Source organism: Dendronephthya gigantea, unplaced genomic scaffold (genome assembly GCF_004324835.1).
Source record: "Dendronephthya gigantea isolate DGI-Jeju-01 unplaced genomic scaffold, DenGig_1.0 000129F, whole genome shotgun sequence".
NCBI lineage: Eukaryota > Metazoa > Cnidaria > Anthozoa > Malacalcyonacea > Nephtheidae > Dendronephthya > Dendronephthya gigantea.
In genome coordinates this window covers 477,819-498,513 of record NW_021163139.1, presented here as the reverse complement: position 1 = coordinate 498,513, position 20,695 = coordinate 477,819, and the positions used below count along the sequence as shown (strand labels likewise).

The following is a 20,695-nucleotide window of genomic DNA, read 5'->3' as shown; positions in this document are numbered from 1 at the left end:
AATCGTCGGAATCAAGTGTGTCGGAGCTGCCTTGGGACATTTATGCACGCAAATACAAAACTCAATTTGATTTCGGTGAAAATATGCATGGGTAAAATTGCATGGGATTTGGCTATTTTGTCCAAGATATGCGAAACAACACTCTTCTGTTTACCTCCTTCATTTTTAATTTTTCGGCTTGCGGCTTTTGCATGGGTTTAACCTGGTCGTGTCAAGCGCATGCGGAGTAAATACAAGTGATTTGGGGCCCCATCACTTGTAGTTCCTCCATCTTGAACGACGATAGTCCGGAAAAAAATATCGCTCACAGAGAGCCTGAACATAAAATGCATGAGAAATTGTATTTTGGAAGGAGATAATAGCCGAGTGTTTTAGTTTTCTCAGGAGCATGAAGAAAACGATGATTATTTCGTACAAAACGTGCATGACATTTTGTATTCGCGTGCGCAATGCGAAGGCCTTGGACGAGTGGCGTTGAAGTGCTGGAGGTCTGCTATCGGGTTTTGAATGATCATTTTATCTTGAATGCTTTATACATAAGTGATATTTCTCTCTTGGAAAGTAATGATGTCATATTTGTTGTGTAATCATATTAGATGTCGAAGGATCGTCGCAGGATCAGATGATGAAGGATCGTCGCAGGATCAGATGATGAACGATCTTCGCAGGATCAGATCAGATGATGGACGATGAAACGGGTGTACAAGTAGAAGCTGGTTGAGGTATATACTATAGGTATACTAATTAGAGTAATGCATGATTCATGTTAGTGCATGATTTGTGCATGAATTGATTCCTGATGGTGGTCTAACCTAGTATATTCACACATCAAGTGACATTTCACCCTTTCCGACAATGCATGATAACAGGAAATTTCTCACAGCTCTTATGAGAGTGTTTTCGAGGTTTCTCGATGAAAAATTCCAAGTTTTGTCACTTGCGTGTGAATTTTAAATCCGGAAGTTGCATGATGGCTTTAAAGCGTTGAAATGAAAGTAAGAAAATGCAATTAGCATGCGCGACGCGCGCGCAGCGAGAAAATTATCATCGAATTCGTATTAGCCTAATTTTAGATTAATACGAATGTAATCGCGAGTACTTATATGATTATATAAGTTCTCTGTTCAGCCTGCTGTCGATGCGAGCGTTGCGAAGGACCGTCCGTCAATGGCAACAAAAATTATACTTTTGCATGGAATTTTGAAGTTTGAAATAAAGAAGAAAAAATGACTATTTGATGTTCAGACACTACACTCTTCTGTTTTCCTTGTTGGTTTTGATTTTTCGGGTTGCATGCAGTTCCTTAAATGAACCTTTATGATTTTGAGTAACTTGATGAAGTTTGTATGAGAAAATGTACCCTGTATATTACATGATATTATTACATTGCATGATAACTGGACACTTGTATAATGGAGGGTATCTGGGGGCATGGTCTTGAACTGTAGGTTAATATTGCAAGTACTCTCTTAGCTAAAGAAGAACCTTTACAGTGTTTTTGACACACTTACTATGTTTTTTAATTTCTTTCACGCTCCACCGTCGAGATGTTGTTGAAGAAGAACGCAAGTGTTTTGAATGGAGCAACGAAGCAAATAAAATGCTGTCTACCAAAGATAGTTATACGGTGGGAAAGGTGAGGGACATTATTGATTGTTGTTGTAAATAGTTGATATTGAGTAAATTGCATGTGGGACAGAATAAAAACAGTGCATGAGGTGCATGTCTCAACAGTGAGAAGAGTGTTGTTGTCTACATCGGTTTGAGATGAAAAAGCATGCAAGTCGTGAACACGAAGCATTTCTTTTCAAAATGCCGGATAATTTGAATAATTGAAATAATTTTTGTTGCCATTGTCGGACAAAGCGCAGTTTTCTATTTTGCAACGATATGCGCGCGCAGCTTACGTTAGACCACCATCAGGATGAAATTGACAAAGCTTAAGAATTGCATGATAATTTCTAGCACTCGGTACTATATATATATATTAGTACAGATAAAAACTAAACTGGACTGTCATTGCGGACGATTTCTAATAAAAATACCAAATTCGGACCGCCGGTCAGGTAACCTGAAATTCAGGTTGCCTTTGGAGGGTTTTTCTCCGGGCACTCCGGTTTCCCTCCTTTTTGTTTGGCTTTAAAAAACAGTGTCCATGTCTGGGGCCAAACCAAAACGTGATAAACACGCGTGTGTGGCTTCTGGGTTCGATTCCCAGAACACTGACGCAAAAGAATCTACAAATATATAAGGCTGTGGAATCATTAATTACATAATTAGCGAACGTTTTTCCATCCAGGGTTAGCGTTGAGCTCAGAGTTTAAATGCGCATGCGCTATGACGTTCGCGTTCTTGTTGCCATAGTAACAAGGATCAAGTAACAAGGTATTTTTGAAAAACTGTTTTGAACTGTCGAAGCCTCTAAAAACCGCAGGATTTTTCAGTAATTTTGCACTTTAGGAGGAAACATTTAATGATGGAGAACACGACAGGAGATTTTGCACAGCTAGAGCTGGTTTCAACCATCGGATTTGCCGGTAAGCTGTTAAAATATTAGGAATGACAGAGTTTATAGAATGGCAACCGGTTGCCTGACTTGTCTTCAGTAGATCTTTAATTTATATTTTGAAATTTGTTGCTTGAAATCCTGCAATAAATCGCGATCTTGCAGCAGACAGTAGCGGAATTTGACTGTGAAATGGCAGCGATTTGATTGTGAAATTAAACTTAACAAATGCAATTAATCGTTGTCGTTGATTCTTTCTGAACAAACTTTTATATTAATTGATGAATTACGCGATTTTCTCATTTCTGCATATCTTGCTTACGAAGGCTATATTCGCTGTATAGCCCTGCAATATTTGTTGCTTTACTTGTAAGTTTTGCATTTTGGAGTAAAAAAAAGTTGTATAGAGAACTTGACACATCCAGGTGGCATTTTATTTAACCAAGATCTAGATGACTGGACAGTTGTGCTCTAGCCTTTTGATAGTTGGGTTTTGACAAACTATAATATTTTAAGCTATTAAATTCAACATATATTAAGCACCGTATCTGGAAGTCCTCTCCATAAATGATAAAATGATCTAATTAACGGCAATGATCCTTGTTACTTTTAAAGGCTGTATCCCAGGGGGTCTGATGGTACATCCAGATGAACAGCATTTAATCTACTCTGTTGGAAACACTATAACCATCCAGCATATTACCAGTGGTAAACAGAGATTTCTTGTTGGTCACACTGACAACATTTCATGCATTGCCGTGTCCAAAACTGGCCGCTACATAGCTTCGGGCCAGGTCACACACATGGGCTTCAAGGCGGACATAATTGTCTGGGACTATGAGACGTGCTCTAAATATTGCTTGCTGACTCTGCATAAAGTGAAGGTGGAGGCGCTGGCATTTTCTCCAAATGATAAGTATTTGGTTTCGCTTGGAGGACAGGATGACAATAGGTAAGGATGAATTAAGATGTATGAATTAGGTTTTGCAGAAAGAAATGTGTGTACCTATGTAAATGTAATGTTCATATTTTTGCTCAATCCAATTTTGCTAGCACTTTCAGTAGTAGAAATTTTATTCAAAATTGTTCTTAGTATATGCCAGAAGAAACAGCAGCATACTAGAAAATTTGATTGCTGTCGGGCATGAAAAGTAAATTGATTATTGCTAAATCATATTTCACACTAAAACTTAGCCAATATATCTGACTGTTATTGGTATATATATTTCAAAAAATGGCCTGATACTATTTCATGCCAACAAAAATAATAGATATTCTATGATAACGTAACATTTCTGTTGTATTTTAACTTGTTTAGTGTTGTCATCTGGAATATTAAAAAGAAAGAAGCAATCTGTGGTTCACCAGCTGCGGTGCCAAGCTCTGGTACCTCGTATGTTGTTGCTTTTTCAAATCATAGCGACGAACTCTTTGTCACAGGTGGAAAGTAAGTGAGCTACATCGGTTTATTTATCCTGGTTTGACATTCAGAATCACAAAAAATCTGGAGTGTTTTGTATCATCTAGATGTGTTCCCTATTTCCCCTGTTTCCAAACTCCTTGTAGATTAAAAATAAGGTTATATATTATACTGTAACTCTCCATGCACTATTAAATCTTCTGTTTTTCCTGTAGTAAGACCCTCAGAGTCTGGGAGCTAGATCTTGAGAACCGCAAGATCAGGCCAACTGATTGTAATATGGGACAGTTGAAAAGGATCATCAAGTGCATCAAGGTACCGCATCCATACAACAATCTTGTTGCATTCTGACCATTTTATCATATGAAACCTTGTTCAAAGTTGAATTTCAAATGTGTCTCTTACAGGTTGCTGAAGATGACAAATCATTTTACTGTGGAACAACAAGCGGTGATATTTTGGAAGTAGGTGAACAGAGCAGGCATGGCCCTAGGAAGGTGATAGGTGGGGTAGGGTACCCCCTAGCCTAGCTCAGTGCAGAGGAGGGTGTTCATGGTCTTGTTAGTCATAATGGAGCACTTTCAGTGTTAGACTGCAGCCAGTTATAGAGCAAAGGCTTTTGTCAGGAGAGATCGATGTCCCATGGGTCGCATTGTCACGGGAACGTTCTTATTTCATGTGTATGATCGTTCTAGATGAACATAAAAACGAGGCTGTTTCGTCATCATGGTCCACAGAAAGACAAATTCAGCCTGGGTATTCAGGCATTACAGATACTAAAGACTGGTGATGTTTTGATCGGAGCTGGAGACGGTAGCATTGCGCTGTTGAAGAACCAAACATACAAACGAGTCAGGTAATTGAATTGAGCGTATCTCAAAAACCTTTAAATTACAGCTAACTTCTAGTTAGAGCCGTTCATTTCATGTGTAGAACCCCAGGCTTGCTCAATTATTGCCTTACGGTGTCTATGTATTGTTGCCATTGATTCATTATAAGCAAGAAGTCTCAGTTTTAACTTGTTTTATGTACAGGACAGCCAAAGTTGATGGTGCTGTCACGTCGTTGACGTTACGCGGCTCCGGACATCAGGTGAGTGAAGATTACAAATTAGGTAACGCATCAACCGAGGATTAAGCTAGCCTGACTTTGCATCAATTTTTTTCTTCGTCTGTAGTTCTTCGTAGGAACGCAAATATCTCAGATGTATCGATTCAATCTTAGCGAATTCACCAGCGAACTCATCAACACTTGCCACTATGAGAAAATCTTTGATATCGTTTTTCCACAGTAAGCCTACGTTCAAGTATTCAAACATCTGCCTTGATCTAGTTAACCTAATATCATCTCTTAACAAAAAAATTGTTCATTAACTTTGAGTAGGTCCAAGCAATAATAATATTGAAGCTGCAGTCTGCTGTCTTAACTCTATAATTGCTGGATATCTTAAGATTCAAATGCAAGTTGTATCATATCTTTTCCTGCAGTGGATATTCCGATGTTTTTGTGACCTCGTCGAAGAATGATATTCGTGTTTGGAACACGAACACCAGCAAGGAATTGTTGAGAGTCACTGTCCCAAATATGGATTGTAATGCTGTGACTGTCACTAATGACGGCAAGGCTATTGTCAGTGGTAGGTTGACATGAGATGATAGAACTGCATGATAGAGCTATCCAGTATAAATAAAGTAAGTTTAGTTTAGGTTTCCTCCTGTAGTAACACTGGATCAATAAGAGATGATCTTTACTGGACCTCTAGGAAGAACAGTTTAGAACTGATAGAGCTATCCAGTATAAATAAAGTAAGTTTAGTTTAGGTTTCCTCCTGTAGTAACACTGGATCAATAAGAGATGATCCTTACTGGACCTCTAGGAAGAACAGTTTAGAACTGATAGAGCTATCCAGTATAAATAAAGTTAGCATAATTTAGGTTTCCTCCTGTAGTAACACTGGATCAATAAGAGATGATCCTCACTGCAATGAATCTGTTACTTCTCAGGCTGGAGTGACAACAAGATACGTGCTTACTCCCCTCAGAGCGGCAAACTAATATACACAATTAACGATGCCCACAACAAAGGCGTGACCGCCATAGCAACCACCTCAGATGGACAACATTTGATCAGTGGGGGAGGGGAAGGACAGGTTCGTGTTTGGGCAATCTCACCTGTCCAACAAAGGATGTTGGAAGCGATGAAGGAGCACAAAGGTATTGCTGGGGACTCGTTTATTGAACTGGAGTGAGCACAACCTTTTGTGGTTAAAATTCAGAATATCCGTGATAAACTGAGGATATTTTGTTATTAAAGACTTTCCCAGAGGCTTCTTGTTGTTTGTGCATTAAAACCTTGTCTTAGAATCAGTTCTTAATCTTTGTGATTCTTAATCTTTCTGATTCTTAATCTTTCTGATTCCTAATCTTCCTGATTCTTAATCTTTCTGATTCTTAATCTTTTTTTCAATATGAAGGATCGGTTACCTGCATCAAGATTCGCAAGAACGACGAAGAGGTATATTGACAGTTTTTATTCTGCGCCGACCTTTTTCCTTCCTGATTGATTTCATCCTGCGATGCTATACTCATTATCCATATCGTTACCGGTCTTATAGCTCAATTGGTATAGATGCGTGCACGTTGCTGTTAGTATATTTTGTGTATATAATTGCAAAAAGTTATATTCCTTTTTAGTGTGTGACTGCCAGCACAGACGGAAGCTGCATTATATGGGATTTAAAGTAAGGAAATGCTTGAATGAATTAAACTGGAAACAGGTTTGAACGTGGGTATAATAACGTGAGTATTTCTTGCTACAGGCGTTTTGTACGAAACCAAGTAATCTTCGCCAACACTTTGTTCAAAGCTATCTGCTATCAGCCAGACGAGTGTCAGATTTTAACAGCAGGCACGGATAGAAAGGTGCGTGGCAGTCAAATTTGTCTGAAATGCATTGAAAATGTTTGTTTTGTGCTTACGACACTTGGTATGACCGTGGCAGGATTCATTTCATTTCACTGACGTTTTACCACCATTTCAATTTTTTAAGATTGCCTACTGGGAGACATTCGATGGTTCTCAGATTCGTGAACTGGAGGGGTCGAAGTCTGGATCAATCGAGGGCTTAGACATCTCCTCTGATGGAACATACCTTGTCACGGGAGGCGCTGATAAACTTATCAAGGTAACTGACTGTCTAGCGCTCCTTTGACCAGAGCTCTAGGAAGAACAGTTTAGAGCTGATAGAACTATCCAGTATAAATAAAGTTAGTTTAGTTTAGGTGTCCTCCTGTAGTAACACTGGATCAATAAGAGATGATCCTTACTAGACCTCTAGGAAGAACAGTTTAGAAAGGATGGAGTTATGCTGTATAAATTTAAAAACGTCTTTTGTATAGGTATGGCACTACGGGGAAGGATCCATCACGCACGTTGGTCAAGGTCATAGTGGTGATATTACAAGATTAAAAATTTGTCCCAACAGACAATGGATTGTCAGTGTTAGTGCAGATGGTGCCATACTTCGTTGGAAGTATCCTTATTAGATAAAACAAAACATTTTGTCATTTTGTCTTAAAATCTGCAAATTAATGTATGTACATATGAAAATAGTTGAAAGACAACGTCGACTTGCGTATATTAATGTATATTGTGTTCTACAGTAACAGTGCCTTATGTTTAAAACTAATATATATTTTATACAAACGTATATGTCTAGGAAAACCGATGGATTACGTCTAATATTTTGTGGTTTGTTTTCTTAGCTGAGTATTAAAAGAACGAGACTCCAGCTTCTCATATTGAGATAAATCACCAGGAAAATCGAGCGTAGTAACTGATCTTTTACAGAACACTGTAGTGTGCTTATTCTGGGGGGATTTTTAATGCGTGGGTACAAGACTGTATTATGTATCTTCATTTGGCTGTCTGTGGAGATATGTTGATAAGATCCAGAACATATATAGGTTATAATAAATGTATTAAAATATCGACTCCATGCATGATCGACCTCAAATTACGGGTGAATTTTATTCACATATTGAACTATTTACAGTAATGTTAATTATCTTGATTTTTACAAATTTCGTGGTAAGTTCTAGCATTTGACTTTACAATTTGTTCTATCTGTTTCGTTCGGTCTGCTTCTCAGCCCCATGCCTGTGTCTTGCAATAATACAAAACTAACTTGCCATCAGCACCAAAACACTGTAAAAGAATTATTTGTCATTCACAACAGTTACTACCTTGGATGGTGATAATGGGGGATGTAACTCTCAATTGGGAACAGTTGGTGTTAACTAGTACAGTAGGAGTGAGGATAAGATAGGTACATACTTGGCTTCAAAGGGATTTACAGAGGATTTTGGAGTGAGAGTTGACCAAAAATTATTGCGATGCTGATTACTCTCATCCTTAGTATGGGTACCTGGATTGATCTCTATATTGCAACTGGATGAATATTTACTGACCTCATAAAGATTCTGGATGAGTTGGTCTGGATAAGGTGCAAAGCACTGATTGACATACAGAAACTAAAAGAAAAGGTAATAGTTTATTATGCTTTGACTTTTGATGGAATATTGAGTCTTTATTGACCACCTACAACACTGACCAGTGAATCTGCAGGGGTGCATTTGATGTATTTTCTAATGAATTCCACTAAATATGCAACGGTTTTGTTTGCCTCAACCGCCCACTTTTTTTTCTTCATAATGGGAGCATCTCCAGCGGCTTTTAACAAAACATCAACTAAAGGGAAAAGTATGTAAAAAAGTGAGAAAATAACCAGTTAAAAATAAACGAAATATCAAAGTTAAGGCAACATACTTTTGAATTTTGCCTCTTTAGGCGAACTACTTGTATTACTCTTTTCATCTGTCTGTTTCTGAGCTTGTGCTTTGTCGGCTAATTCGATGTTTTGTTTTGTTTTTTCGCCTTCATTTTCACCGCTCTTGACTTCCGCCATCTTGAAACTGACGCGTTCTCGTTCGAAAAGCCCGCGTTTCCTCGCTTCGCGGTATATTTCTCTTCTATACGTGATGTAACATAAATCCGAAACTCCCAAATGTAAGAGTTCTTAGAATATACTTGTACGTGAAGCTCAAAAATGGGAACAAAAACAAGATGGGATGAGTTTAAAATCGCAGTATTATTTTGATAAACTACTTTTCGAAATTGAAAACCTTAAAAATCACCTCATTCATTGCACCCGACTTTTTCCAATCCGATTTTAATTTTGAATATGTCTGGTATTTTACCTTGTCTGATGAAATTCGAGCAAGATTCCTAGTATCTCAGAAATCACGAGCCTACCGCACCCAGTATTATGACTTCCTTGCTCTGTGACGCAATCTCTCTCCTTTTATAGGGTCAGCCTGCGTAATGCGTATGAATGAAAAACTCAAAAACATCCGAAAGCATCAACTCATCTCAGTTATATCATAAGGTACTTTGCATTTAGGCGATATCTTCACAAAAAAAAGCCTGAAAAACGTGCAAAAATTTAGTTCCTACACCCACGCAGAACGTAGTGAAAACCTTTTGCCCGCATATAAATTTATTCAAATCTACAAGTTTGCAGCCGGTGTACCCACAGACTAGCGTCTCACTTTGGCCGGATAATATGGCGGACAATCAAGAAGGTGGAGGTGGAATTAATCGTATGAATCGACGTGGCGCTATAAAAAAGCAGCAAGTCTCTGTCGTTAAAGGGCATCAGTTCGTCCTAACGTTTTTAAAGCAACCGTCATTTTGCGCCCATTGCAAAGATTTTATCTGGTGAGGCTTAAATTGATTTTGTGTCTGGTGTTAATATGAAATGAACTTTGTTTTCGAGGCTCCAGTGTGTTCCTATCGCTGACTCTGTGGTTTAAAATGTAATGATTTCCGATGATTCTTGACTTTTAGGGGATTTGTGGGCAAACAAGGCTTTCAATGCCAAGGTACGTATTCATTTTGCTGAATGGCAGAGGATTTCGATTAAATTTTGAGGCAAAAGATTATAAACATACTGTATTGTGTATAAAAAGTGAAAGCTTGTTGGGAATTAATTGCCCCCTTCCAATGTTAAATTATAGATTGTGGCTTTGTCGTACATCGAAGATGCCACGAATTCGTGTCTTTCGATTGTCCCGGTGCTGACATCAACAGCACTGAGGTATCTCAAGCAAAACTACACCATTTAGTCCTGTCAGATAAGTAAATTGTTCCCACGAAATATACACACAAGTTGTTGTGTCTACGTTTCGTCGTTTAAATACCTAGAACGGACATGATATGGCTTGGTATAATATCGGAGCTTAGCGTTGATAAAGTCCTTTATTTTAGGCGCCCGTAAGCCCACATTCTTTCAAAGTTCACACGTATACAAGTCCCACTTTTTGCGATCATTGCGGATCTTTGCTCTATGGTCTGATCAAGCAGGGACTACAATGCTCAGGTACGTTTGTTTGCGTGCACGGCGATAAAAATCTTGCAATTCAAACAGTCGTGAAGTACTCTTTTGTCATTTTCGCCGAGCAGATTGTCAAATAAACATTCACAAACGCTGCGAGAAAGTTATACCGAAATTATGCGGGGCAGATCATACCGAAAAGCGAGGAAGAATTCACCTAAGCGTGTCATTCAAAGGGTCGAGTGGAGTTGGCAAACTTACAGTCGAAGGTGAGGGTTCTACGAGAGTGCAAAGCGTGTTTACAGAGGCCCAAATATCGTTATTTCTTTAAACGTTTGTTATTTTGCTTTGCGAGACGTTTGCATACTAGAGGAAGTATCTATGTTATGAGTTTAGCCGACAGACATGCAAGTGAAATATCAATAATATGACGGCTGCCACAAGTATTATAGTTTTTCGTCTGATGTTGTCCCAAGTTGCAAAGTTCCGGAAATGTGTCAATGCAATATGTAATGCATTACAACTTGAAATAAACGGTGTAAGGGTGTCTATTTTGGGAGTTAAAATTGCTTTTGTTCGGCTTGTGTTCTGCATCGGTGTAAATTAAATATTTCGCTATAGAGGGGGAGTGGCTTGCAATGTTGTACAGCTGTAACCTTTTTGTATATTTTCTCGCTTTCCACATAGTTATTTTCGCGGAAAAATAACATTGAGGGATTGTTCTAATTGCTCTAATGATCTCCAAACACATTTCTCGGCACTTACGTATAGAAAAGTCTTGAAATATCATTCGTGTTCTCCTGCAAGCATTAGGAAACAACGCGAATTATATGCATTTTTTGTGGGCTTTGTTTTGAAGGTCATTAAGCGTTTATGTTCGTTATATAACGCAAAACGTTCTCCCCTTTTTCCTTCTTGAAGTGGAAAATTTTCGGAGAATAGAATAAATGGTCACTTAAATATTCCTTGAAAATGAGTATTTATTAACATGTTGAAAAGCTGAACAAATCTATCTTGTAATACGCTTTTGAAAATATATTCTGCTCTATAATTAACGAGAAGGTTACGAGCTTTTAGCGACGCGGTGTGTTTTGTTATCCTTTTAAAAGAATCAATATGCATTATTCCTGTAAGAAAGGTTGAAATGTTAGATTTAATTTAGAAACCCCAGGAAATGAAAATTTAATATGCATGGCATAATTTGTTTGCTGAGTATGTGTATTTTCGATATTGGAGACATATGTTTAATAGATATAATTACGCCAGATAAGCTAAGATAGTGGCTCAGTGGATTACTACATTGTGTATTAATTAGCTTGTGTGGTTTTTCTATAAGAAACCACAGAATTCAGATAAAAGCTTTTTTATGCCTCTTGCCCCTTGTTTATTTAGCTCATTCATTTCTGAGCAAGCCAGCCAAGTTTAGGAAACAGAGGCCATGTGTTAAATAACTGTATGACAGTTGGTCTTAATTCACTGATGAGTAGCATCATCTGGCTGTACATACAGACAAGAGTAAATTTTTCCTCAAGTGGATTAGTGCATCTTGATGCAGGAGTGCTAGAAGATAGTTTAGTTCATCAACTGACAGTTAATGTTTTGAGGAATTAGACTAGAGCTTAAATGCATCAAATGTGGTATAACAACTGCCTAAGATAGCTGAAAGAACTTCTCAATATTTTGACTTAAAGGTCTTTGTCAGAAGAATTAGTATTCCAATATCATTAAGAAGTGTTTTTGTCTATATTTAGGCACTTGTTATATACCACATTTAATGCAAAGTTGTTTGAATTAAGACACTGCCATGCTACTCTCTTGTTATATTACAGCTTGTATACTTTATTTCAAACCCAAAGATCCTGTCTTTAACAGGAAAACATAGGCTCTTAGACACAATATAGTCATCCAACCGAACTCAAATAGGTTTTAACATTAGCTAAATTGCATGCTTCTTGTTTGCAGTCCGAGAAGCGAAGAACCTTATCCCAATGGATCCCAATGGCCTATCAGATCCCTATGTGAAACTGAAACTTGTCCCAGATTCAGGTACCACAACCAAACAAAAGACAGAAATCATAAAGAAAACATTGAATCCTGTTTTCAATGAAACATTTCAATTGTAAGTGCATCCAATTTGCTTGCTAAACCAAATTGTCATATCTACCAAGGTGGAAGATATTTCGGGCATTGCATAAGTACCATCAGGCCTGACCTTATGCAAAAGGGAAAGGTTTGAAACTCAATGATTTAAAATGCCAATTTAGTCAGCTAAAGAACTATTACATAACTTTCTGTGAAGGTTTGTTGACAAAATGCAATTCACTTCTGATGGTGGTTTTGATTTTTACTTTCCCACAGTTCAATTGAACAACGTGACCATGATAGGCGTTTGTCCGTGGAGGTTTGGGACTGGGATAGGGCGACAAGGAATGACTTCATGGGTTCCCTCTCGTTTGGCGTATCAGAGCTGCTTAATAAGTCGCATGAAGGATGGTTCAAGTTGTTGACTGCCGAGGAGGGAGAGTTTTACAATATTCCTATCAACGAGGATGTAGGACAAGCAATTGCTGAATTGTCGAAAAAATTCAAGGTATTTGCCTAACCCAAAGTTGTCTGGCAATTGTCAGTCTCTGCTCTTGTAAATATTGCATTTTGCTCTGTATGTTTTCAGTATGAGAGATGAGAAGAGAGATAATGAATGAAGAGTGATTACTCCTTGATTGTTTCCACAAAATGACTCTAGCTAAAAATGCTATAATTCGTGACTGACCAGTTTGTATAATCCATTTTTTTTTAAATTTCAGTTCCAACCGAAACAGGAAGTGGATCAAGCGCATGAGCAGTCGAAGTCTGAAACTCATGTTCAAACAAATAACAACAACAAGCGTCACAGCATGGAAGACTTTAATTTCCTTAAAGTTCTTGGAAAAGGCAGTTTTGGCAAGGTTGGTAAATTTATGACATGTGTTTGAACTACCTGAGAAAGATATCTCAAATGTGGTGGTCTAGTGTAGGTAGTATTCTACAATAAGCTGTCGTGGTTTGTGTCTGAACTACCTGAGAAAGATATCTCAAACGTGGTGGTCCAGTGTAGGTAGTATTCTATAATAAGCTGATGGTTAATTTTGATTGTTGTAAATTTTTCAAATCAGGTGATGCTTGCAGAACTGAAGTCTACACAAGATGTGTTTGCCATCAAAGTTTTAAAGAAAGATGTGATAGTTCAAGGAAATGATGTTGACTGCACAATGATTGAGAAGCGTGTGTTGGCATTGTCAAACAAACCTGCCTTTCTTACCAACCTTTTCTGTTGCTTCCAGACCGTGGTGAGTAAGGCCAAAACACGGTAGTAACAAAAACCTTTGTTGATAAACCATCTTTAATGATAGTAGACAAACCAGGAAGCAATGTTCCCCAGCCATGTTTCATGAACGTAGACAAACCAGGAAGCATTGTTTTCTAGCCATGTTTCCTGAGGATGGACAAACCAGGAAACATTGTTTCCTAGCCATGTTTCATGATGGTAGACAAACCAGGAAAGATTGTTTCCTAGCCATGTTTCATGAAGGTAGACAAACCAGGAAACATTGTTTCTTAGCCATGTTTCATGAAGGTAGACAAACCAGGAAACATTGTTTCTTAGCCATGTTTCATGAAGGTAGACAAACCAGGAAAGATTGTTTCTTAGCCATGTTTCATGATGGTAGACAAACCAGGAAAGATTGTTTCTTAGCCATGTTTCATGATGGTAGACAAACCAGGAAAGATTGTTTCTTAGCCATGTACTTTTATCTCTGTTTTTAGGATCGTCTTTTCTTTGTGATGGAGTACATCAATGGTGGAGATCTCATGTTTCACATCCAGAATTCTGGAAAATTTAAAGAACCACGTGCCGCGTAAGTTTCATGACGTTCCGAGAATATCTATCCAAAGCTGTTTGTCAATATTTGCGAATGTATTCTTGTATCCTGAAATTCACACGTACAATGAATTGTTTCTTTTAGATTTTATGCTGCAGAAATCGTCCTTGGACTGTTGCATCTACATCACAGGGGAATAATCTACAGGTGGGTGAGGAGGACCTTTGCAGAGGCAGCGACTTCGAATGACCTAAGGGCATTTGTAAACTTCTGATCTCAATACGTTTTTCATTCAGGGATCTGAAACTGGACAACGTGATGCTGGACAGTGATGGTCACATTAAGATCGCTGATTTTGGCATGTGCAAAGAAAATATGTTCCATCCGAAGAAAACGCAGACGTTTTGTGGTACACCAGATTACATCGCCCCTGAGGTAAGAGAGATATTATCATGACCTAGCAGGGAACTGTGGGGACTTTGATGGTCACAAGAGGCTCTATATTGATACAAGTTGATAAATTGCCTACAGAAGAATTAAGACCTGTCGGTTCCCTGTATTCCTATAGCGAAAATGGATAAGTATTAGAGAGACTAAAAATGCTCCTTTTCCCTTTAATATTTTACTGTAGATAGTGGCGTATCAGGCTTATTCGTTCGCAGTCGATTGGTGGGCCCTTGGCGTCTTGATCTTTGAGATGTTAGTTGGGCAGGTAGGGAAACCACTGACATATCTCTTCATCTGTTGACACTTGACTGAAAGTTGAACTCTCAGGAAGGGCTTGACTAAAAAACCGAAGACTCCTTTGTGGCTTGCATGACTGGCGGTCTCGAGAACTTTGGCTTGGAGCTTGTTATGACAGCTCTTGCAATCATAACAATTCTCCTGACGAAGGCCCTCAGGTCGAAACGTCGAGAAGTGTTTTGTCTATTTTAGGCAGTTGTTATACCACATTTGATGCTATCATGCTAAGTTTTTTGAAGACGCTGCCACGCTGCTCCCTGGTTATATTGGAATTTAGTTCTTGCGCCAGCCTTTCGAAAGTGTGAACGGGACTTAAAACTCAACAGAGTTCCTTTTTTTTAGCCTCCGTTTGATGGTGATGATGAAGATGAGTTATTCAACTCGATTTTAGAACACAGTGTCTCGTGTCCGAAGTCACTATCCAAGGAAGGAACATCGATTATCAAAGGGGTACGTATCGCGTCTTCCGAAACCTTTTATGCTTCATTGAATGTAACTGCAAAGAACCGGCGTTTTATTTTCTACTTCAAAGTTCTTATAACACAATATTCTAAACGAAGCTGATATTATTTTTAAAAGAATATTTCTGTGTCTCTCAAAAACATTTCCGACCGAGATTCTTTTTAAAACGACAAAAATTGCATCTAAAAATTGCATTCCAAGTGAATCGATAAAAGTTGATAAAAAATCTTTATATTCTTTTGAGAGGGAACACCGACCGAATATTGGACTTGTTTCTACAAAGTCTCTAAAGTGGTTATTTTTAGCTGTCAGGAAAAACAGAGATTGCAAGAGATAAAGAACTCTTTAAAACGCGAAGGATTAACAGGCGCTACCTCGCGAGAACTATGCGCAGCATTTAATGAGGGGGTGTAATCCAGTGTAATCTGGTGCCATCTGTGTCCAGTGTCATATTGCGGTCCGCGACGCACGTACGTTGCAGACTGCAATATGACACTGGATGCACTGAATCAATCCTAGCATGGGTTACCTTATTAGGAGTTTGTACATCAGTAGCATCTTGACTCCCACATTCGCAAATCTATTTTTAGTACAAAACTAATCGTAAATCATGGGAATTTCTTGAAAACACTTAAAAACACTTGATTTTTTATGTTCTTCTAGTTCCTTACGAAGCATCCCGACAAACGACTGGGCTCAGGTTCCAACACAGAACGGGACATCAAAGATCACGTCTTCTTTCGGTATATCGATTGGAGAAAGTTGGAAAACAAAGAAATACAGCCTCCGTTTAAACCAAAAATTGTGAGTTTCAGGCGTCTAAATTTGATCCACTGATCTGACAATAAGGCCTGGATAGTGTATCGATGATAGGCTAATTTGTTGTCACAATACTTCATGTAATATTCGATTATTTTCTTTGCAGAAATCGAAGCGATCTTTCGACAATTTTGACGCGGAATTTACGGACGAGGCCGCCAGGTTGACGCCTTGTGACAAGTCATTTATCGCCAATATTAACCAGGGAGATTTCGCCGGTTTTTCGTTTGTAAATCCTGAGTTTTCAAGCAATTAACACATGCATGACTATTTGGTGCTGTAGGTAATCATAGCGCTAGGTATGTTAAATTATATTATCTAAATTAATCCAATGCACAGAGTAACAAAACGGGCGTCCGTTTTTGTACAAGATCTGCCTTTTCGCACGAATTCTAGTTTGATAAATGCACACAAGCCAAGAGTTTTGAGTCTGCTGTTTAACAGGAAAAAAACACGATGTTTTACGACACATTTTCAGTTTTTTTTTGGCAATATGATTCAATAATGTTGTGTCTAAATCAAGCGTAAAAACGTTGAACATCAGCAGCAATGATAACTGTGGCAGAAAATTCTAACAACACAACTTAGGGGCTGTTTACATGAGCCCGGTTACCCGAGATTCAACGAAGCATGAGATGATTTTGAGGTATTGAAATGAACAGATAACATGTTCCTGGCAGTCGTATGATCACCACAACAATAGCATGTACTTGTTTGGTGTCATAAACACTTATTTCAATACCTCAAAGTCCTCTCACGCTTCGTTGAATCTCGGGTAACCGGGCTCATGTAAACAGCACAACTTAGTGTGAGCTCCACTTCATTTCTCGTGATGTTCCTTTGGACGAGACAACCAATATTGAGTAACTTGTACACGCGTGTGGTAGAAAGTAGAAGAAAGAGCATCTAAGTTATCATTTTAAGCTACATTCTCACACAGACAATCCTTGGGCCGATTGTTATTTAAAATATACGTGACAACGTCATTATGACGTCATTATGTACTTTCAACAACGGCCATTAACATCGGGCAGAAGCCTTTCGGATCGGCCTGAGAAATTGTCGTGTGTGCGTTACTTTTCACTCTGTTTTGTATAAAAATGGGATAAATTGATCTATTAAAATGTTATTATTACCAGTTGTTATGTCCCTAGTGTGTTGTAATTAAAGTAAAATTTTGATTATATTTTTACGTAACAGATGTAATCTCAGTAAAGATTGTTTCTTCCAAATATTTTGATTCAATACCTTTCTTGGGCATTATACTAGACATGAAACATACCCACTACCCAAATTTCATGGGTGTGGCCTTTACCTCTCACCTCCAGTGCTCACTCCGCACTATTGCGCGGTCACCGCGATGATCCTAATAGCCTAACTGGACCATGAACAAATATGTTCTTCGAGAGTTTTTCGACATTTCTGGCGACGGGTGAATAGTGCGAATCGGAGATAAATAAAACGTAGTTTAAAAATGGATATTTTTTTGTTTTTCAATTTTAATTTTTAAAGACCAGAAAAGGTTGGTAAAAGTGCCTTAAATCTTATTTTTTGTGAGAATATAGTTGTAGGAATGGAGAAGGCGTCAAAGTGAGCATTAGTTGACTTCAGAAACACATTTTTTGTGGATTTTTAGGTTCACAAATTATTATATTAAGCCGAATCATACACAGTTTATTTATTCACGGTTGTTTCATTGAAAAATTTGGGATCCTAGTTGTCAAAGATGTAAGTAAAATGTTATATTCTGACGTGGAATGACTTAAAATTAAGCGCTAACATTTAATATTTTGGCTAAAAGCTTTAAAAGCTAATTCCTTCAACAAAATTGTTTATTACAAGACAATTCAAAACATTGGATTTGTTGCCTGTTTTGCAAATATTTTCTGCTAAACGTCTTATTCTTTCTCATTTCTAGACCAAGCCATGAATATTTCAAGACACCATGTTGACCAACAACTGTGGTCAGATCATGATAATCTCTCCTTCAGCTTCAACTTTGTCAATCATATTTCAGAAGAAAAATACGGTGAGGCTGTTTTTAACAAGATTTGTGAAGCAATCTCAAAATGCTACAAATCAGAAATACCAATCTCGGCACGGCTTTTGGAAAACTACCAGTTATACCCAATATCCTCAAACCATTCCTTGCATGAGTTCCTCGATGAAGAATCACAAAGAAATCAGAATTTCTTAATTTTCATGAGAAGAGATGGTCATGTACTAGTCAGGTGGTTTGGACCTTTCGTCAATACTGACCATCTTGGCAGTATCGTCGAAAGGGTGACTCGTTCGCATTTGATTTTGAAAAATATCCGAGAAGCTATGACTCTAGAACAAGATGAAGAGGACAGTGATGAGAAATTTGAGTCTGGCAAAACTGATCTGATGGAAAAATATTGGAAAAACGTCAAGGATATATTGGCAAAAATTGAGGCAAAGAAGATTGAGTTAAAAGGTAAATTGGATAGAAATGGAGGCTAGGCTTCATTCATGTCAATTACTAGGTTTTTTTTGAGATCTTAGGTTTGTTTGAGACACGTTCTCAAAAGGTACTTGCAGTCTTATAACCAAGTGTTTTCTACAAGTCACATACAACTTTGTGTCACATCACGTTGACATCACTGCAAAAAAAGAGCTATTATATAGGCTTACATGCAGAAAAAGTGTATAACAAGTTCTCGGTGAAAGTGTTCAAATGTAATACAGCTTGTTATAAATTCAAACATCTTTTCCGACAGGGTTTGCCTATCAAGTCTTTGATGAACCAACTGCTGACAAATTAACTAAACAGTTGCATGCCTCGTCAGGAAAAGTGCTGGTCAAGGGGGTGGCCGCGATATTGCTTGCCGAGATTGCCGAAGAACTAGGCAGCAAGATTGCCGGGATGGTTGCCACCAAAACTGCAGCGAAAGCTGCGACAAAGGGTGGCTCCACTGGCTTCCACAAAATTGCTGCAAAGAGTGTGCCTGTCTTGAGTTTGGCTGTGGGCATCGGGTTTGGTGTGTGGAGGTGCTGGCGAGGGGATCTAACCGGGGCGGGATTAGAAGTGATGTCCGGGGCGGCGGCATGCATCCCTGGCTCTGGTACTGCTACATCGCTTGCAATCGATGCCGGGCTCATTGCAAGAGATGTGTATGAAGCAAAGAAACTTGATGCTGAGGGGATTGAGGTATTGAAGATTCAATATTTGAGATTTGATAAAGCATGTGATTATCATCATCATCACGTTTGACTATGATTTCTTGTTTTCCAGCAATTGAAAGAAGATATGAGCAATCTTGACCAAGGCTTGAAGGATTTATATGACAATTATGACAGCGCAATGGCAGAATACGAGTTTGTTAAAGATGTGCTTGATTTGGGATTTTGCGTCAGAAATATTGACCATGAGATTAAGATTTTGGACAATGCTGTAAACATACTAGACTCGCTCTACGATGAATACGTTCTCATGTAGTTTAGTTCAGAATACTAAAATTTCTATTAAGAAAAGTATGGTTGTAAGTAATTAAAACATCATACTGTACTCCAGTTTCTAGATATATAGATCAGTGGAAGAGACCACCTGGTTGTTAGTGGATAAGTGGGGTTAACCATCAAAACGACCAATTTAAACTCATCATGTCTAAAATTCCTCACAAGTCTCATCAAGCAATCGGTTCACGACAGTTAATAACTGATAACTATTTTTTCATTCGTATTCCAATATTAAAACATTGTTCCTTCATTTTATTACTTCCCATGCAAAAGTCATACTTTTTCAGTTTTCAAAGTTCCGTAAAACTCTATTCGAAATAACCTATTTTATTTCCTATGACGTACCGCAAAATATTAACAAAGAAATTAAAAATAGCCTGTGCTCACTTATAGCTCTTAGAGATACCCGGGAATTGTAAATATGTACAAAATATTTCAAATTAATTCATGTAAAGTATGTTATATCTTGTAGAATATTATAAAAAGGTTTGATAAAAGTTGTATGAACGTTTGTGTTACGTTATTCCCTGAATATTTCCGTGCATGTAGATTTGTAGAAAAACGATATTGCAAGCGATAAGAAAAGTTCTTTCTAATCATTTTGCTTCCTAGATCAAATGACGATGGTAGATGTTATGACACTCAAGGAATATCGTCACAAACACGTCATAAAACCAGGTGTTGAAACAGTTGAATCAACATTGATTGTACAGATAAGTATAGTATTTTTCAATAAGCTGTCGTGGTTCGTGTCTGAACTACCTGAGAAAGATATCTCAAACGTGGTGGTCTAGTGTAGGTAGTATTCTACAATAAGCTGTCGTGGTTTGTGTCTGAACTACCTAAGAAAGATATCTCAAACGTGGTGGTCCAGTGTAGGTAGTACTTACTCTACAATAAGCATACGTCAAGGTCACTGAGCAATCGATAATCGCAATATATAACGCTATAATTAAACTGTGGACGCTAATCCAGTTATATCTAATTGTATTTTTCCTTTTCAATGAATAT

At 38.0% G+C, this 20,695-nt stretch overlaps 4 protein-coding genes across 5 annotated transcripts; 3 read left to right on the top strand and 1 right to left on the bottom strand.

The window, feature by feature from the left end:
- The first annotated feature begins 2,391 nt into the window (after positions 1 to 2,391).
- Positions 2,392 to 7,647, top strand: LOC114536022 (cilia- and flagella-associated protein 52-like). Its single transcript, XM_028557367.1, has 15 exons — positions 2,392 to 2,537; positions 3,122 to 3,458; positions 3,825 to 3,953; positions 4,142 to 4,241; positions 4,334 to 4,390; positions 4,622 to 4,782; positions 4,961 to 5,018; positions 5,104 to 5,216; positions 5,414 to 5,562; positions 5,930 to 6,139; positions 6,400 to 6,440; positions 6,620 to 6,666; positions 6,745 to 6,847; positions 6,975 to 7,109; positions 7,324 to 7,647. Exons 1-15 carry the CDS (start codon positions 2,474 to 2,476, stop codon positions 7,468 to 7,470), a joined length of 1,851 nt encoding a protein of 616 aa, XP_028413168.1. The 5' UTR covers positions 2,392 to 2,473; the 3' UTR covers positions 7,471 to 7,647.
- A 271-nt stretch (positions 7,648 to 7,918) lies between these two features.
- LOC114536045 (ubiquitin-like protein ATG12) lies at positions 7,919 to 8,916 on the bottom strand. The gene is made up of 4 exons (XM_028557402.1): positions 8,753 to 8,916; positions 8,538 to 8,674; positions 8,395 to 8,457; positions 7,919 to 8,131 (listed from the first exon to the last, which is right to left on the bottom strand). Exons 1-4 carry the CDS (start codon positions 8,889 to 8,891, stop codon positions 8,072 to 8,074), a joined length of 399 nt encoding a protein of 132 aa, XP_028413203.1. The 5' UTR covers positions 8,892 to 8,916; the 3' UTR covers positions 7,919 to 8,071.
- A 583-nt stretch (positions 8,917 to 9,499) lies between these two features.
- On the top strand, positions 9,500 to 17,409 carry LOC114536021 (protein kinase C alpha type-like). The gene is made up of 16 exons (XM_028557366.1): positions 9,500 to 9,703; positions 9,833 to 9,867; positions 10,003 to 10,082; positions 10,253 to 10,364; positions 10,448 to 10,588; positions 12,282 to 12,438; positions 12,678 to 12,909; positions 13,124 to 13,264; positions 13,472 to 13,645; positions 14,124 to 14,215; positions 14,324 to 14,386; positions 14,476 to 14,614; positions 14,811 to 14,891; positions 15,266 to 15,373; positions 16,049 to 16,189; positions 16,311 to 17,409. Exons 1-16 carry the CDS (start codon positions 9,549 to 9,551, stop codon positions 16,458 to 16,460), a joined length of 2,001 nt encoding a protein of 666 aa, XP_028413167.1. The 5' UTR covers positions 9,500 to 9,548; the 3' UTR covers positions 16,461 to 17,409.
- A 227-nt stretch (positions 17,410 to 17,636) lies between these two features.
- On the top strand, positions 17,637 to 20,165 carry LOC114536039. Of its 2 annotated transcripts, XM_028557395.1 has the most exons (5): positions 17,663 to 17,726; positions 17,841 to 17,932; positions 18,123 to 18,662; positions 18,946 to 19,376; positions 19,461 to 20,165. In XM_028557395.1, exons 3-5 carry the CDS (start codon positions 18,131 to 18,133, stop codon positions 19,662 to 19,664), a joined length of 1,167 nt encoding a protein of 388 aa, XP_028413196.1. In that variant the 5' UTR covers positions 17,663 to 17,726; positions 17,841 to 17,932; positions 18,123 to 18,130; the 3' UTR covers positions 19,665 to 20,165. The 2 variants fall into 2 exon arrangements, with proteins under 2 accessions (XP_028413197.1, XP_028413196.1); XM_028557396.1 differs by lacking the exon at positions 17,841 to 17,932 and having other exon boundaries at positions 17,637 to 17,726.
- Positions 20,166 to 20,695: the final 530 nt, after the last annotated feature.

Bases quoted from the DNA above. Each gene is read 5' to 3' on its own strand.
- LOC114536022 (XM_028557367.1), top strand. From the start codon at position 2,474: ATGATGGAGAACACGACAGGAGATTTTGCACAGCTAGAGCTGGTTTCA. The intron at 4,242-4,333 runs GTACCGCATCCA...TGTCTCTTACAG, and splicing joins GGATCATCAAGTGCATCAAG to GTTGCTGAAGATGACAAATC. The intron at 5,217-5,413 runs GTAAGCCTACGT...CTTTTCCTGCAG, and splicing joins TTTGATATCGTTTTTCCACA to TGGATATTCCGATGTTTTTG.
- LOC114536045 (XM_028557402.1), bottom strand. From the start codon at position 8,891: ATGGCGGAAGTCAAGAGCGGTGAAAATGAAGGCGAAAAAACAAAACAA. The intron at 8,675-8,752 runs GTATGTTGCCTT...TTTTCCCTTTAG, and splicing joins TAAAGAGGCAAAATTCAAAA to TTGATGTTTTGTTAAAAGCC. The intron at 8,132-8,394 runs GTCAGTAAATAT...ATTCTTTTACAG, and splicing joins TCATCCAGAATCTTTATGAG to TGTTTTGGTGCTGATGGCAA.
- LOC114536021 (XM_028557366.1), top strand. From the start codon at position 9,549: ATGGCGGACAATCAAGAAGGTGGAGGTGGAATTAATCGTATGAATCGA. The intron at 9,868-10,002 runs GTACGTATTCAT...GTTAAATTATAG, and splicing joins ACAAGGCTTTCAATGCCAAG to ATTGTGGCTTTGTCGTACAT. The intron at 14,387-14,475 runs GTGGGTGAGGAG...TTTTTCATTCAG, and splicing joins CACAGGGGAATAATCTACAG to GGATCTGAAACTGGACAACG.
- LOC114536039 (XM_028557396.1), top strand. From the start codon at position 18,131: ATGAATATTTCAAGACACCATGTTGACCAACAACTGTGGTCAGATCAT. The intron at 18,663-18,945 runs GTAAATTGGATA...CTTTTCCGACAG, and splicing joins AAAGAAGATTGAGTTAAAAG to GGTTTGCCTATCAAGTCTTT. The intron at 19,377-19,460 runs GTATTGAAGATT...CTTGTTTTCCAG, and splicing joins TTGATGCTGAGGGGATTGAG to CAATTGAAAGAAGATATGAG.